Below are 18,518 nucleotides of genomic sequence, written 5' to 3' on the forward strand. Positions count from 1 at the left end.
ATGAAACCATATTATTATGAATTCAGGTTTAAAAAAACTTAAAATGAAGTATATCATATATAAATATTAAGTCACTATGTTGTACACATGAAACTAATATAATATTATAAATCAACTATACTTTAATTTAAAAAAATCCACATTTCAAGCAGGAAAAATACCACCAAAACAAGCTAAATTAAAAACTAATCTAAAATATAGGCTATAGTCAGGACAAAATGAGCTTTGATTGAAGTCTGAGAAATGAGAAGGAATACTGAATAAAAATATTTGGTATATCTTCAACAAATGTTGGGAAAAATATCTCTATGTGCAAAAGAATGAAATTAGACTCATCTTAAGCCATATGCAAAAATTAACTTGACAGTGGATCAAAGACCTAAGCATAAGACTTAAAACACTAAAACGCCTAGGAAAAAACATAGGGGAAAAGCTTCATTGGATCTGGCAATGATTTCTTGGATACTCCACCAAAAGCAAAATAAAAAAAAGCAAAAAATCACTAGATCATTAGTACTACATCAAACTAAAAAACTTTTGTGAAGCAAAGAAAACAGTCAATGCAGTCAAAAGGCAACTACAGAGAAGGAGATAATATTTGCCAATTTTATATCTCATGGGGGTTAATAACTAGAATATATAAAGCACTTCCACAACACACACACACACACACAAAATACTCCAATTAAAAATGAGCAAAAAACTTGAATAAACATCTCTTTAGAGATGATGTACAAATGGCCAATAGACATATGAGAAAAATGATCAACATCAGTAATGCATCAGAGAGATGCAAGTCAAAGCCGTAAGGAGATCTCACTTCATGCTCATTACAATGGTGACGGTCAAAAGATTTGAAAATAACACATTTTGGGGAAGATGCAGAGAAACTGGACCCCATGTGCACTGCTGGAAAGATTCTAGAATAGTGCAGCCACTACAGAAAACAGTATGAAAGTTCCTCAAAAAACTAAAAATAGCACTGTCAAATGATCCAGAAATCCCCAAGAATTTATGCATGGATAAGCCTTTAGGCCATTTTACAAAGTAAGATAAGCCACTTACAAAAAGACAAATATTATGTGACTTCACTTATATAAGGTATCAAAAGTGGTCAATTCATAAAAAACAGAAAGTAAATGGTGCTTACCAGGAACTGAGGGAAGAGGAAAATGGAGACTTGTTTAATGGATACAGAGTTTCAGTTTTGCAAGATGAAGAAGTTTTAGAAATCCGTTTCACAAAATGTGCATGCATTTAACACGACTGAATTGTATATTTAAAAATGGTTAAGACAGCAATTCTGTATGTTTTTATCACAATAAAAATGTTATTAAATATCTGCATATAGTTAAATGTTAAGTGTAAAAAACAATGACTAATATCTCATTTGTCTCAGAAAGAAAACAAGCTTGAAGACAAAACGAAAACAATATAATACATGATGAAGGCTATGTGAATCATAATCTTTTTTTAGAATCTTTTTATGGTTTGGTAGGAGGATAAAGGTATTAATTACATATGACTCCATGCAGAGAGTAAGCTAGTAGAAAAAGGTACCAAAGATAGAATACACACTTAAAATTTTCAAATGAGTAGAGGGGAAAAAATGAAATGAGGGAAAATGAAACATAATTCTATACATTAAAAGGCAAAACACAGAACAAAAGAAATCAAGTGGGACATACAGAATGTAAATAAGATGCAGTAATACATCAGTAATCATAATAGATGTAACTGCAAAAAGCACTTTAGTTAAAGACAAAACTAGCCATCCTGGATTCAGTTAGAAATAAAACCAAATTATTTGCTGTCTAAAAGGGACACACATGAGACACAAGATCTCAAATGGCTAAATGTCTAAAGAAGATAAAGATATACCAGGCAGAAATATTAATCAATATTAATCAAAAGAAAGTGTAGATTTATTAACATCAGAAAAAATAATTTTAACCTAAACCGTGACTAGAGATAAAGAGATACATTATAGAATGATAACAGTCTAATTTATTGGGAAGACAATATTATAAACATATATGCATACAATTTATAACAATACAATTTATAATAGTATAGTGTAAAAATATTTTAGAACTATAATCTATCAAATAGTGGCAAATAATATTTTAATATGTTAATAACATACCTTTCTACTATTTGATAGATGAAACATTCAAAAAAATACTATAGAGAACATACAAATAGCACAATTAAAAAAACTAATGCATATATAGAAAACTTGGGACCCAACCATTGCACAAGACACATTTCAAAGCAAAGATTATTTTTTAATGAACACCGGTCAATTCCAAAGTCATACTGCCAGCCTCAAGTTATTTCAAAGACTGACATCATCGAGACTACAGTCTCTGTCCAAAAAGTGACTAAAGGAGAAATTGATAAAAAAGGAAGATTAGAAAAACAACATATTTTTGTGAATAAAAAAACATGCTACTGAAAAATATGTGGGCTTAGAAGAAATAATAAAAGATAAAGAAGATAATTAGAATAGAAAAATAACAAAAATACTGTGTCAAGCTGGTGAAATTCAGATAGACTAGTCTTTAGAAGAAAGCTTATAGCCTTAAATGTTTGCATTGGAAAAGAAAAGATATTTGAAGTTAATGAATTAAACTTACAAAGGAAGAAGTGAAAAAGACCCAAAGTAAAAAGGACCCATTAAATATACAGATCAAATTAAATTAAACTGATTAAATCTCTATCAAAATATCCATGATATTTTTCACAGGACTAGAAAAAATAATCCTAAAATTATGTAGAATCATAAAGGACCTCAAATTGCCAAAGAAATCTGAGAAACAAAGAAGAAAGGTGAAGATATCACACTCCCAGACTTCAGACTATACTACAAAGCTACAGTTATCAAAGTGTGGTATTGGCACAGAAACAGACATATAAAACAATGGAAAAGAATGGAGGGCCCGGAAATAAACCCACACACTTATGTTATGGTCAGTTAATCTAAAGCAAAAGAGGTAAGAATATACAATGGAGAAAAAATAGCCTCTTCAATAAATGGTGCTGAGAAAACTGGACAGCTACATGGAAAAGGGTGCAATTAGAACATTTCCTCTCACCATATGCAAAAATAAACTCAAAATATATTAAAGACCTAAATGAAAGTCCTGAAACTATAAAACTCTTCAAAGAGAACATAGACAGAGCACTCTTTGACATAAATAGTAGCAATTTTTTTTTTGGATCTGTCTTCTAAGGCAAAATAAATAAGAGCAAAAATAAACAAAAGGGACCTAATTAAACTTTAAAGACTACACAGGAAAGGAAACCATTGACAAAACAAAAGGACTAGCTAATGAATTGGAGAATATGTTTGCAAATGCTATGAATGACAAGGAGTTAATATCCAAAATGTATAAACAGCTCTTACAACTCAATACCAAAAAAATTCAATCAAAAAAATGAGTAGAAGATTTAACAGACATTTTCCCAAAAAAGACATACAGATGTCTAACAGGCACATGAAAAGTTGCTCAACATCACTAATTATTAGGGAAATACAAATCAAAACCACCATGAGATATCATCTCACACCTGTCAGAATGGCTATCATCAAAAAGTCTACAAATAACAAATGTTGGAGAGAATGTGGAGAAAAGGGAACCCTTGTACACTGTTGGTGGGAATGCAAATTAGTGCAGCCACTATGGAAGACAATATGGAAGTTCCTTAAAAAACTAAAAACAGCACTAACATATGATCCAATAATCCATTCTTGGGTATGTATCTGGGAAAAAAATGAATTTGAAAAGATGCATACACTCCAGTGTTTTAGCAGCATTAGTTACAATAGCCAAGATACGGAAGCAACCCAAGTTCCAATCAACAGATGAGTGGATAAAGAAGATGTAATACACACACACACACACACACACACACACACACACAGGGATATTACTCAGCCATAAATAAAGAATGAAATTCTGCCATTTGCAGCAACATGGATGGACCTAGAGAATATTATGTTTAATGAAACAAAATCAGACAAAGACAAATATGGTATAAAATCACTTATGTGTAGAATCTAAAAAATAATACAAACAAATGTATACACAAAACAGAAGGAAATGCACAGATATAGAAAACAAACTTGTGATTACCAAAAAAGAAAGAGAAAGGAGAAGGGGCAAAATAGGACTATGGGATTAAGAAATAAAAACTCCTATGTAGAAAATAACTAAGCACCGAGAATTAAACCCATTATCTTGCAATAACTTTTAATGGAGTATAATCTGTAAAAATACTGAACCCATATTCTGTAGACCTGAAACTAACATAACATTGTAAATCAGTATGCTTCAATAAAATAAAAAAGTAAAGAGAAGATATTAAAGAAATAAAATAATGAAAATATAAGAATGAAAAATGGGTTAATATTGTTCATTGGCAACTTACTAATATTACAATTTATTTGTTCATCCTTGTACACAGTTAAAAAATATAATAGAAAAGTTAATGAATTTGTTTATTTCTTCCTTTTTGCAACACTCTAGAAAATACCATTTTATTATGTACAAGAAAAGTGAATAAACTGAATGCTAATGGTATGGGTACTGCAATTAGGTAAGAGAAACTTTTTTCAGATATTATCTTGTTCTTAAAGCTGATTTAACTTGATTAATCTTGTTCCAAAGCTTTCTATATTCTATAAGGCTTTATTTTCAAAAATTACGTAGAGTTTTAAACTTTCTCTGAAGCTTTATCATCTTTTATATCTTTTTCTTCAGTATCTTTTTAATGATTTTCATGTTATATTTTCAAGGGCTTGTCCAAAGAATCTACATAGAAATTTATCAGCACCTACATATTACAATGTAGACTCATAATTCTTAAATTAAAAATAACTATATAAAGAATTACATATGTGTTAATTTATTACAAGTCAGTTGTAATAAATTTCTATGTGTAAAATCTACTTATGCTACACCAGAGTTTCATTTAGTTTTCATTGTTTAAGTATTGCAACATCCTGGACAGCTCCATACCCACAGTAATCATAACAACAGTCAGTTATCAGGAGACCAAACCTTCTTTAGCTGCATTTGCATTCCCACCAAAACTCAAAGTGTATTTGAGTCATTCCAGATGAATTTGCCAAAGGTAAAAAAATCATTTAACAACTAGTAAAAAACAAAGATTAACATCAAGACAATCTCGGTCTGGGGAGACCTTTAAGATTAGCACTCAAGACAAAAATCCAGAAATTAATAAATTTATTTTTTGTTTCTTAATAATTTTAAATTCTATAACCAGTCAAACAAACAATAAAATAAAGGGAATTTTATGACTTCCTTTTTAATCCTTGTGTGTATAATCTCATTGTCTTGCCTTAACAGGCTACTATTTCCACCAAAATGTTAAAAAAAAAAAAAGGAAGGGGAGTGGTGGACATACTTGGTTTTTTACCTAAGTCAAATAAATAATTTCAGGATTTCTTCATTAATAATGGTATTTGCACTAATTTTTGTTGATTCTCTTTATAAAATTAAGAAAGTATTCTTCTATTCCTAGTTTGCTCAAGGTTTGTTGTTGTTGTTAAATCATAATAGATTGTTTTCTTGATTCAGTTGAAATACATCTAATTGTGCATATATATATACATACATATATACATATACACACAAACATATATAAATAATATATAATACATATATACACATTTCCTTGCATCTATATCTGTACTTGAAATACATATATAATGTATTTTATGTATTATTTATATATTTATAGGCAGATGCATATATACATATAGATGCATATGTAGCTGCATTTGGTTTGGTAATTTGGGGAGGATTTTGCATACATATTCAACTGTGAGTCTGGGTTAAAATTTTCCTTTCTTATACCGTTCTTGCCAACAGGATGACTATCAAAATTTTGTTACCTATATAACTAGAAGAGTGTATCCTTTTTTAAATTTCCTGTACATTTTTATATAAGACTATACTTATCTCTTACTTGGCTGTTAGGTTAGAATTCACTGATTAAGCCATCTGAGACTGGATATTCATTGTTGAAAAAAATTAATTAATTATTCAATCAAATAGTAATTTGATTTCTTTAGTGCTTACAGAAGCATTCAGGCTTTTTATTTCTTCTTGAAAAAGAATTTAGTAATATTTTGTAGTAATTTGCCATTTCATTTACATTTTTTAAGTTAATGTTCAAAATATTCTTTATTCTCATTTTGGTGTCTAAAGTATCTATGGTTATAATAATCTTTTTATTCTGAATATTAGATAATTGTGCTTTCTCTCTTTTTTTTTCTTTCTTGATCTCTTTTCATCCATTTCTCTATTTTTCTAAGTTGTTTCAAAGTACCAACTTTGTTCATATTTTATGCTATGTTTCATGCTTTTAACTTCATCTTTCACTTTTTACTTCCTCCTTTATGTACTTTTCTATTTATTTTATTGCTCTTTTTCTAGCCTTTTTACGAGGATGTTTACCTCACTGGTTTTAGTATTTCTTATTTCCTAATGTGAGCAGTTAAGTTTATGAATTTCCTTCTAAGTACTGCTTTAGGTGTATCTTACAGGCTTGATATTCTCAGTATTTTTGTTATAACTGAAAATAATTTATTTTCATTATAAATTCTTGACTGAATTGGATATTTGATGTATATTTTAAAATTTTAAAATGTGAGGTTTTTCTAGTTATCTTTCTGAAACTGATTTTTAATTTAATTTCATTGTCTGAAATCATAATTTGTATTATTTCAACCCTTTGAATCTATTTAACATTTCTTTTAAAATTACATCTTTCAAAAAATTCCTGGAGTTGAAGTAATTTCCATTATAAATGTGCTGAGTTATTTAGTCTCTTATTTGATGAAACAAAGAAGAATTTTTGAAAAAGTAAATTATATTTGAAAAAAAGATGAACCTTTGCTTATATGAGACTGAAAGAGAACTGTTGATGAGATAAACTACCTTCTCCCCTGGGGTCACAGAAACTCTCCAGATGCAGTGTGTGTAAGAAGGGTAGCCATTGGGAAATCCTGGGGAGGAGAGGTTGCCATTGGATTCTTGTAGGGTTTCTCCACATGCTGAAAGAAAAAAAAAAAAAAACAAACATATTTTTGATTTTTTAAAAAAGCAAAAACTATTATTCTTTAATTTTTATGAAAGACATTGGCATCATAAATAAAATCTTGAGTTTTACTAGACAGAAAAGGTGTTAGTCAGGATATATATTTGTATTTTATAAAAGATCTTCCCTTTCTAAATAATTTCTTTCTATGTCTTTCTTACCAGAATTTCAGTATACTTAATGGGATCACTAGAGCTAACTATAAAACAAGATTATGAATAAATAACCTGGCATTCATAATGTTCTTCCTTTTGGAAATCTTTGTCATTCATTCCCAAGAAACCAGTAGCCTACTTATAAATCACCCATAATCAGATTCAGGCCAGTGGATGCCTAGTTGATGTGTCTCTGAGGCCACATGAAATATTCCATTAACATATTTGATGTAGAATGAGGCTAATTTTAATAATGAATACCATATCAAAGTTGAAAAAAAGAAAATCTTAAATAATAACTAATAGCCACTTTTATTGGTGTCAAAATGTCATACACAATGAAAATTTTTCTCAAGATAAAGTGGAAAAAAATTGAGAGAGAAAAACATCATGGGAGACTTCAAGTTTCTAACAAGATACAGACATTTATTTACTCTGTTTTTTGTTGATCACGAAGAGAAATTGCTGGGAAAGCAATTATATTTTTTCCTCTTACTAAGCCTGTCTGATTTCTTGAAAATAATTACCAGTCACGTGAAATAGCAAATAATCAGCTGCACAGCCTCAAGATCCGTGGGACCAATATCTCAAGGGCCATTTCAACAAAGTCAAAAGCAGAGGGTAATTAGCTCATTGGTTCAGCCAAGGTTTGTAGTCAGACACATTCTACAATGGATTTTCTTGCTGCTTTTGCAAGACATGGTAAGAGCCACATAAACCTAGGCTGTTTTAGTATCCTTAATTTGAGAATAATTCCTCTGCTGCAGCCAGCCATCTTTATAACCTTCATCAATAATTTGAATAAAAGAAACAGCTCCTTCCCTCTGAAGGAGACTGAAATAAAAACTCACATATACCATATTATACAGTCATAGCTGACAGCAGGTGAGCTCTTGTCTCATCAAATCAATAAGGTATAAATGGTTCCACGTATCTTGAGTTAAATGAAGAAGCAAAGATACAAAGATGATGACTTTGAAAACACAAAGGAGAGCTGTAAAAATAGTCTGATAAGATAAAAATATTTACATAGAATAACAGATACGATGTTTTCACAACAAATAAACTTAAAGTAATGTTTATTCTGATGAAAAGGCAAATAAAAGCAACTTGAAAATGAAACAAAAATGCTCAAGGTGAAAAACATATTATCAGCACGTTCCATGAATCATCTAAAGGAACTTGATAAATGCGACCTTACAAGAGCCCTCAGAAAAAGGGAAGTTTGTCAAGGTTTGTTAATGCAAACAATGTGCTTCTAACTAGGATCAGTTTAGATGATAGTCATTTAGGAGTTGAGTGTGTTTCAATGAAAAAAGCTGTAATTCACAGCACCTTAAAAGTAAATTCTGTAGTGACTGAAAACTCCACTAAGTCACAGAATTCTGGTACTGGATTTCCGAAAGTGGAATTAAAATAATCAAATATATTTAATCCACAAATGCAAACAACAATATCATTCTGATAAAAAGATAAAACAAAAGACTCTCTAAAATGAAGGAAAAAACCAGAAAATAATTCAAAAATTAAATAAATCTATTATAGAGCACCTACTTACAATGCAAGAAGTGCAAACACCTATTGTCAAGTTGTGGTAATCATTTGTGCGTTTTCCTCAATAAGTGTGGCTGTCCCAGGCTACCTGATCCCTATTACAGAAGATTTTCATCAATTTTCAGGGCCACTTGTTGATTTATGCCCAGATATAAAAAAGAAAACTTTATTATTAAACTTTACTATTAAAAGAATCAAAGGAAGATTAGCAAGGAAAAGATGGTACTAAGGTAAAAGCACAGTCTGTCTGTTTACTCAGAAAGTTATGTGGATGGGAAAATAGAAATTTGAGTCATGGCATTACCCCCTCGTTAATTATGTCATACAAGCAAGTCTCAAAAGCTTCAACTTCAATTTTCTCTTCTGTAAAGTGGCTGTCTTATTAATATGCATGTCATAAGGTTGCTTTGTAGGGGTCAAGTACTGCGATGCCCTTAGTCACGTTTTTAACCCTTAAATACCTCTTTTCACAGGTAGAAAGGCTGTGGTCTTAATTGTTGGAATGTGTCTCTGAGCTACAAAACTCAGTCATATTTAAGAGAAAGAAGGCATTCTGTATACAAAGGCAAATTATTATCATCACTCTCCTAAACTTCTATTTCTCCAAGCAGATTACATAATCTTATATATACAAAATCATAAAAATTTCAAACACTAAAAGATAGTTTTAGAAGTAATAAAAAACTCAATATAATTTTACAATACAAAGCCAACACACAAAAATCAGTTGCATATCTATAAACAACAAACAACATGAAAAGGAAATTAAGAAAACAACTTCACTTATAAGAAAAAAGAATAAAATATTTAGGAATAAACTTAACTAATGAGGCAGAAGACATGTATACTGAAAACTACAAAACATTGCTGAAAGAATTTAAAGACAGACGTAAAGCAATGTGTTCATGGATTGGAAAACAGTATTGTTAAAATGTTATCTATACTACTCAAAGCAATCTACAGATTCAATCCCTATCAAATTCCAAGTGGCATTTTTTGCAGAAGTAGGGGGAAAAAAGTCTTAGAACTCAGACAGAACCACAAACCCTAAATAGCCAAAACAATCTTGAGAAAAAAGAACAAAACTGGAAGCCTCAGACTTCTTGACTTCATATTACAAATCTACAATAAGCAAGAGTATGGTACTGGCATAAGGTAGACCTATAGACCAATGGGACAGAATAAAGACCCCAAAATACACCCACACCTAAATGGTAAAATGGGATCTTCAACAAGGAGGCCAAGACGACACAGTGGGGAAAGGATAGTCTCTTCAACAAGCGGTGTTGGGGAAACTAGATATATACTTACAAAAGAACAAAATTAGACTCGTCTTTCACTGTACACAAAAACCAACTCAAAATGGATTAAAGGCTTAAAAGTAAAACCCCTAGAAGAAAAAACACAGGTGAAAAGCTTCATAACTAGTCTTGGCAATGAGTTCTTGGATGTGACACCAAAAGCACAGGCAATAAAAGCAAAAACAGACAAGTGGGACTACGACTTCTAAAGCTTCTGTGCAGCAAAGAGAACCATCAAAAGAGGGAAACGTAATCTTCAGAATAGAAGGAAACATTTGCAAATCATACATCTAATGAGGGGTTAGTATCCAAAATACATAAGAAACTCCTACAACTCAATAGGAAACAAAAACCAAAAAACAAAGCAAAACCCCCAAATAACCAAATTTTAAAATGGGCAAAGGACTTGAATAGACATTTCTTCAAAGAAGATATACAAATTCCCAGTAGATATGTGAAAAAATGCTCAGCATCACTAATTATCAGGGAAATGCAAATCAAAACCACAATGAGATATCACCTCATAACTGTTAGGATGGCCATTATCAAACAAACAAACAAACAAACAACCCCCAAAGCAGGAAATAACAAGTGATGGTGAAGATACGGAGAAATTGGAACCATTTGGCAGTGGTGGTAGGAATGTAAAATGGTGCATTCACTGTGGACAACAGTGTGGAGTTTCCTCATAAATTATAAATATTGACTACCAAATAATCCAGCAACTCCACTTCTGAGTATTGTTCCAAAAGAATTGAAAACAGAATCTTAAAGAAACAATGTACACTTATATTCACTGAAGCATTATTCAGAGTAGCCAAGAGACAGAAACAACCTAAGTGTCCATTATTGGATGAATGAATAAAGAAAATGTGGTACATACATAGAATGGAATATCACTCAGCCTTAAAACAGAAAGAAATCTATCATGTGCTACAACACGAATGAACCTGGAGGACACTATTCTAAGTGAAATTAGCCAGTCACACACAGAAGGTCAAATACAACATGACTGCACTTATATAAGGTTTCTAAAGGAGTCAAACTTATAGAAGAAAGTAAAGTGGTGGCTGCCAGGGACTGGGCGGAGGGGAGTGGGGAGCCGCTGTCCAACAGGGACGGAGTTTCAGTTTTAGTCACACAAGATGAAAAAGTTCTTAAAGATCTTCTGTATAACAATGTAGATATAGTTAACAGTACTGTACTGTGCGATTACAATTTTATTCATAGGAGAGATCATGTTACGTGTTTCATCAAAGTTTAAAAATAATTGATAATAAAAAAGTTAAACTTCTAAATACTTCATCATATGACTCATCTCACTTTTGCAACAGATAATTCTCATGTATCTTTCTTCTTACTAGACAGAAAATTATGTTTGAGTTGTATAAATGCTACTTGGATTGTGTATGGCTGAGCAATTATTACAAATTCCTGTGTTTTTTAATAATATGGTTAAATTTACAGCTGATTGTATTTCCACCTACAAATATTTTCCCCAGCAAATGTCTACAACATTCAGCAAATATCAAAGGTTTAGAATTCTTTACCCATATTCTATAAAAATATATTTATAATTTTGCTAACTCTAAAGAAAACATAAACCATAAAGCAACATAAATCTCTTCCCAAAGAATCTTGATAAACTCTAAAGGCGGGGTAAAATAAAACTATATTTCATCAACTTAGGCACGACTTAATTAACTTTTTCTTATTTCCATGGATCTCTTAAACTTTTATACGTAATAAATAAAATACAGGGTTAAAGTGATTTTAAGGTAAAGGATGTTAAAAGGAATCCTAAATCATCTGAGCCATAAAGGTGAGATTAATTACTGAAACATTTAAAAATATATTTCGATAGTAACTGCCTAGCCAAGTCTGAATCATCCTTCCAGATGAAACACAATTACCAACTCCAAGGAGCCTTCCTCAGCCAGGGTGCAGGTCAAGTTAGGTCCCCTCTCAGAACTGCTTCAGTATCCTTTACTGAAGAGATTCACTTTCTCAACATGTCACATTGTCTGTATAACCCCGCAGGTGATTGCTATCTGTGTGTATAATCTGTGCTTCCTTCTCTGTGGCCACAATTTCTGGTGCAGGGCCTTTCACATATTAAAGCAACTATTTCATTCAGACAGCAACTACCTATCAAGCATCTGATTTATATCCAATTCAGAAAACCATGAGGAAAAAGCCCAACTCCAGTTCTAAAGAACCTTATACTCTAACGTGGGAAATAATCAATGACTTGATGATTATAGGAGTCAGACATAAAGGCCAGAATCAAACACGGCATTTACCACCATGGAGTCCTGGGGACCGGGGAGTTTTTAAGTCGGAGGTTACATAAGAGCCGGATCCTGAATAGGAGTTAGGATTTAGCCAGGAGTCAGTCATGAGTGCTCTGGCTGGAGGAAGAGGCAGAAAGCAAGCATACAGTGGGGTCAGGGGCTGCATGAAGCAGGGGTGAGAAACTGGCTGTCGGGGAAATACCCAGAGAAGAGGCTGAAGGAAGAGATGGGGGGAGAGGGGAGTGGGGAATCTTGAAGGAGCCGTTGAAAAGGAAATTAACATTTATCCTAAAATAAGCAGAGTAAGACTTCCATATTAAAAACTCACTTGAATAGCAATGTGGCCAGAGAATTAAAGAGACAGTCAGACTGGAGAGAAAGGCTAATGAGGAGGCATTGGAGCAACCTACATCAAAGACCAGGGACCCCGGATGAGGGATTCATTTCCACAACGTGAGATACCGAGACCAAGAAGGTACCAGGCTGACTGGTTGCAGTAAGTGAGGCAGAGAGAGAATGGAGATCGCCCTCCACAGTCCTGCCTGGGTTCCTGGATGACCTGTGTGTGGTACCAGCAACTGAACTACGTGATGTTTTATGGGAGATGAATAAATAGGTCCATGAATAAATGGAGAAAATGGCTAAATTTTTTTTGTGCATGTTGGCAATATATTTTAGCCAAGAAGTGTATGCAAGTACATATAACAAGAATATTCTAGTTGGAGTCTCAGAGAATTATAGCAGGAACTGAGATAAATATTTTAGGTAACTAAAAAGAACCTTATATGAATGAAAAAGTAAATTTAATGAAACAAGTGTTAAAAAGTTTCTAGTATCCAAACTCCATGCACACTGAAGCTGGCCTTCCATCCCTACACGCTCCAGACAGACGTGCATCTGTGTATATGGGTGTTCTGTATAGGTACTGTGTGTTTCATGACACCTTTGAATTTGTGAACGGAGATCGTATGTGTGTTCATCTACAAACACATAAGCACTTTCATATAACAGGGAAAATTCTAATCCTCAGAAGTCCCTTTATTTTTGATGCCAATTTACTTTACATTTTCCCTAGTTTTAATATGTTACTTGACATTTAATTAAGAAGATTTACTGAGTGAATATTTTGGTTGAAAGTTGGTATAAGTGTTAAGTAGTTATAAGCCAAAAAGTCATGGGACCACAGAAAAACTATATTAATAGAAAATGCAAATAAAGACCAGAGACTTTATCAGAAGAGTTAAATTTAAGTGGTTTAGAAGTAAAAAAGGAAAGCTATCCTAAAATTAGATCAAAGTAGAGGCAAATACATTCAGAAAATCAGGAAAAAAAAAAAAAAGGCCCCCAAAAAGAGAGAGAGCAAGAGAACACATGAATCATTCATGGAGAGGGGAAGACGCACCACCGCTCACAGTACCCTGGAGAGGATCTCTTTCAACAGCAGAGTCTTGACTACTGGGATAAAGGAAAGATGAAGACCGTTCTCTGCCCCACGTGGAGGTTTCATGTCGTGACAGCATGTAGGACGCAAGGAATTGTAATGTAGGGCAAGTGGCATTAACAGGTGTCCATTCAGATGCCTTTAATGCTAGAAAGGCATGGAAGCCTTTGGAAGGACATGGGATTGGCCTTTGGACAGCAGTGTCCCGACACCTAGTCAGTCTCAGGGTTGAGCAGCCTTTCTTCCTTCCCTTTCCTGATCCTTTCTGGGTGTGTGTGGTCTGGAAATGGATGACTGGGTCTTATATCATTAGAGTGTCAGGGCTGTGAAGGATTCTATCTTTTCTTCACATCGCAATGCATACAGAGACCTCCCTCATTTGCTTCTAAAAGTAAGAGCAAGAAATGGCAAGGCAAACAATTCTAAACTGAAAGAAACTTATCCTCATTCCACGAGCTTAAAAACATACCTTTATTTCTGTTTGGGGCTTTTTCATGATGCATGTACACTGACTGCACAGTAAGTAACTGAGTTCTCACATACAAATCCAATCTATATATTTGGCACATATAAGTAGATAAATATAATAATGGGTTACAAGTTCTTTATCACCTACAAAGTCCCACAAAATAATAGTTTATATTGTTTTAAGGGAATTGAAAATACACAAATTGTTATTGGTGTTCACCTTCCAGTTGATAAGCACACATTTCCTATTATCACCAAAAGAGAAGTGACAGTATTTGCAGTCTGCCTCCTATTTGTTACCTGCCTATCAGAAACTTGCCCTTTGGGACTCAGGGTCCCACCTGACAAGTCACATCCTTGTACATCTTAGTGTGAACCCAGTCAGTACTCCTTTCAAGATTACGTTCTAAGGAATAGCTTTATAAAAGACAGATTAGATCTTAACAGAGCTTTGAGCATAAACCAATAAGGAGTAAAATATTGGAGTAAAAAGTAGCCAAACACCTCTGACTGGCTGTATTCACCAGCAATTTCTAACGAAAGGAAATAAGCCAAACTCAAAAGGAATATTCAGTTGTACAACCCTGTCCTCTCTGCATTAAAACCAAGATACCCCAGATCTTAGTTCAGAAACTCTTACTCTCTTTCTAGGTAATCCATCAATGATTGGACCAACGATCAATGAATTAGATGTCATAACCCATACTGAATTGTCAACTTCCTAGCTATTTTCTGAGTTTATTCGACCAACTCACTTTTTTTCTGCTTGCACTTGAGTGTTAATTTGCTCAGCAAAAGGGTTTTATACTGTATGTCAACGAGCAAATATTACATTTTTGTTAATGAATTAGTTAGCCCCCTACTGTACGCTACAAAGATAGTTTCCTGGACTGATACCAATAATCACAGTAAACTTAATATAACTTCCCAATAATTAAATGCATGGAACTAAATCTTAAACATAAGAATCTATGTAAAACGTCAATGATTAATATACCCATCATATCTCTGAATTAGAATAGCAGCCAATAACCTGGAGATCGTCATTCTAAGTGAAGCAAGCCAGAAAGAGAAAGAAAAATGCTGTATGATATCGCTTATATGTGGAAACCAAAAAAAGAAAAAGGACACAAATGAACTACTTATTATTTATAATTTAGATGATTGATTTCTTGAATATGTGTAAGCACATTTGACTGTCCTTTATGACTGGATTACCGCATTCTGTTGATTCTTATTTTGTGGTTGGCTTTACTCCTTTGATAACTATGTAAGTTTAAAAAGCTACAGCTCTAAACTGTTCTTAGAAACAGTATATGTAACCTTTAAAATGGTTTTAATCTCCTCAATGAGTTGCTCTTCCTAGAATAAACTTTGTTTACCCTCCACACACATGCACACAATAAAGAATGGCAGCCAATTAAAATTTTATAATTATTTTACCACTTGTGATCTTAGTACCTGGAACAACATTTCCGAAAGTGAATTCTACAGATTAAGTATCAGGTAAAAAGAGGTTTCCATGGACAGAAAAACGGAGGAAAAGCTGTGTTAAGCAAAGTTAAGCGTGTATCTTTGATACAAGCTATTTCAAAGCATTTTGAGTACACAGCAGGTGCATAGAATATGCAGTATTTCTAATTTGGAAGCAGACACTTTTCTTTCTTGGACCAGTACAGCATTAGTGTTCCTTGGAACACTGTATTAAGACCTTCTTTTAATCTTTTTTCACAACTTTATCTAGTAGCAAACATACTAGCACTGTGGTTAGAACTAATTTTTTTGCAACAAAGTTATAAATTCCACCTAATAAAATTTAAATTTATATACTGTTAACGACGGTACTTGCAAGAAAAGAAATCATTCAGGACTCAATTCTGAAGTTGAAATAAAGTTCCAGAGTTCTCTCTTATTTCATTTTATGATTAGTCACTTTGAACTGAATATGTCAGTCCCTTGCCAGAATGGAGAGAGACAAGTACACAGCTGAGTAAACTGTGGCTTATTCATCTGGAAGAGCACAGTCAGGCACAGCTATGCTTCTGAGTTTGGATGGCGCAATACCTGGACATCTATACAGCTTTCTTGCCTGTGCAATATCTCCTTTGCTCAAACGCGTTCGCTGACCAATTGCTGGACGTATGCCATTATCATCACGAGAGGGGAGAATGGTGTCCAGAAACATCCCCCTGGAAAAAATCAGAAGCAAGCCACATATAAGTCACCACATTGACATGTATATTCCTTACAAATAGGTTATTGTTTTCAAACTGGAGTCAATCAAAGGAGAAACATATCAGAGTTGAGATTTAAACAGTATATCAGACTTTCAAAACACTTTCATCAAAGTAGAAAAAAACTGCAATGTTTAATGTGTATAAAGTCAGTGACAGCATTCACTTCTTCCTTAGAAATGTGTATTATATGTTTTTTAAAAATCTAAAATTCTGTATAATCCCCCATCAAGTACACTATGTTTTTTGTTTTGGTCTCTGAGGATCGAAAAAGAGTTACATTACCAATTTGTAAAACAATTCTTCCTCATAGAGATCTATTTTCTTAAAAACAGCTTATAATAAATATTTTTAGATTACTAAAATTGTAAAAGTCAAACAAAATATGTCTATTGATATTTTTTAATTAAACTGCTAATTTAACCTAAGTAGTTTTAGAAGTCCACTAATTACAGTACTTCTTAAAAGAACAGGGAAAAACAAAGTGTCAAATTTCAGAATAGTTTAAAGCAAAATAATTTTGTGACACATATACACACTCAAACACACACATATACATACAATGTAAAAACTTCATGGTAAAATTGATAAGCAAAAAAACAAAGCAAACCAAAACAACACAAAAAAGGCAAAACAACTGAGTGATGCCCTGACAATGCTAAGCTACAGACACTGGGTTGTTCTGCATCCAAGGTTGTGATAGAAACTTGCCCTTTTTCTTGATATGCATGACTGAAAATTCTGAACCTAGTTTACTAAAGATACAGTCTAATTTTGCAAAAATATCAACATTTATAGCTCTAAGGAAAGTACTGAGCTTAAAAGTTAAAAGTACTGGGAAGACTATTCCAGATGGTGAGGATGGAGTGTGTATATGAGGATTTTCCCCAAAAGAGATACTTTTTATAAAAGTATGTTAAATTAAGAGACAACAATTATTAAAAAGTCTTTTAAATTGGGATGAACGACGTGACAGGTTCTTTCCAAAATTTATACATGAACAAACTGTACTTAAACTGCAGATTAAAAGAACAACATTTTAGTTCTCCTTATTTCTTCCCTGAAGAAATACTTACTGAGTGTCGTTATAGGCCTGGATTTATAGCAATAAATAAAAGAAACAAAAATTACTCCCCTTCTGATTTTCACATTCTAACGGAGGGAGAAAGTTATTAAACGAAAGGCTGATAACTGAGAGAGTGACAGGTACTATAATAAGAAAGAGAAGATGGATATTGATTATCCACTGATGGGACAGCTTTTAAATAGAGTGATGAAGGGAAAACTCCCTTGGAAGCAAACATTCAGCCAAACATGAAGGAAGTGAAGGTGAGGGAACTGTGGGTAACTGCGAGTTGAGCGTCACAGAGAGAAAGAACGTTAAGAAATACGACACCCCTGAGATGGGAGGACCTGTAAAGGGTCTGAGTGCCAGAGAGAGTTCAACTTTCCCAAGGAAAACTCTTAACATGTGGACGATGGTAAACAGAGGTGTGACATGATCTATGAGTAACTTATGTCTAACCGCCCTAGCTTCTAGGTAAGTGCAGTGATCTTTATACAAAATCCAATAATTCAGATAGAGATTGGAACTCTTTAAAACCAAATCTAAGTCTCTAGAAAAGTCCATATGTATACTATCTGAGATGAAGGGAGGGAGGCGGAACTAAAGATTTATGGGAATTGACCATCAAAAGTGAGAGTTTGCACATGCTTAATAAGATGCCACTCCAGCCAGGCCAACGCAACTGAAGGGCAAGGTGAGCTACAGGGGAGCATTGAGAAAAGCCATTCTTCACCTTTGCTGCACAAATCAACAGATACATTAAGCAGGGAAGTTCAAATTAATGGAGCGTTACAATTTCTACAGTACTTCAGTGCCAATGAAGTATTCATCATTTTCTATTTCTACTTCTAAAAAAATATTGTAATCTGTGAAA

General features: G+C 33.1%; 1 protein-coding gene across 1 annotated transcript in view; it reads right to left on the reverse strand.

Annotated features, from left to right (window-relative positions):
• TLL1 (tolloid like 1) overlaps nucleotides 1-18,518 on the reverse strand; it is a 184,185-nt gene that overhangs the window by 64,727 nt on the left and 100,940 nt on the right. The window contains 2 exon segments of the mRNA XM_032465439.1: nucleotides 6,972-7,087; nucleotides 16,409-16,533. Coding sequence (XP_032321330.1) covers nucleotides 6,972-7,087; nucleotides 16,409-16,533 — 241 coding nt within the window.

Source organism: Camelus ferus, chromosome 2, assembly GCF_009834535.1.
Source record: "Camelus ferus isolate YT-003-E chromosome 2, BCGSAC_Cfer_1.0, whole genome shotgun sequence".
NCBI classification, from domain to species: Eukaryota; Metazoa; Chordata; class Mammalia; order Artiodactyla; family Camelidae; genus Camelus; species Camelus ferus.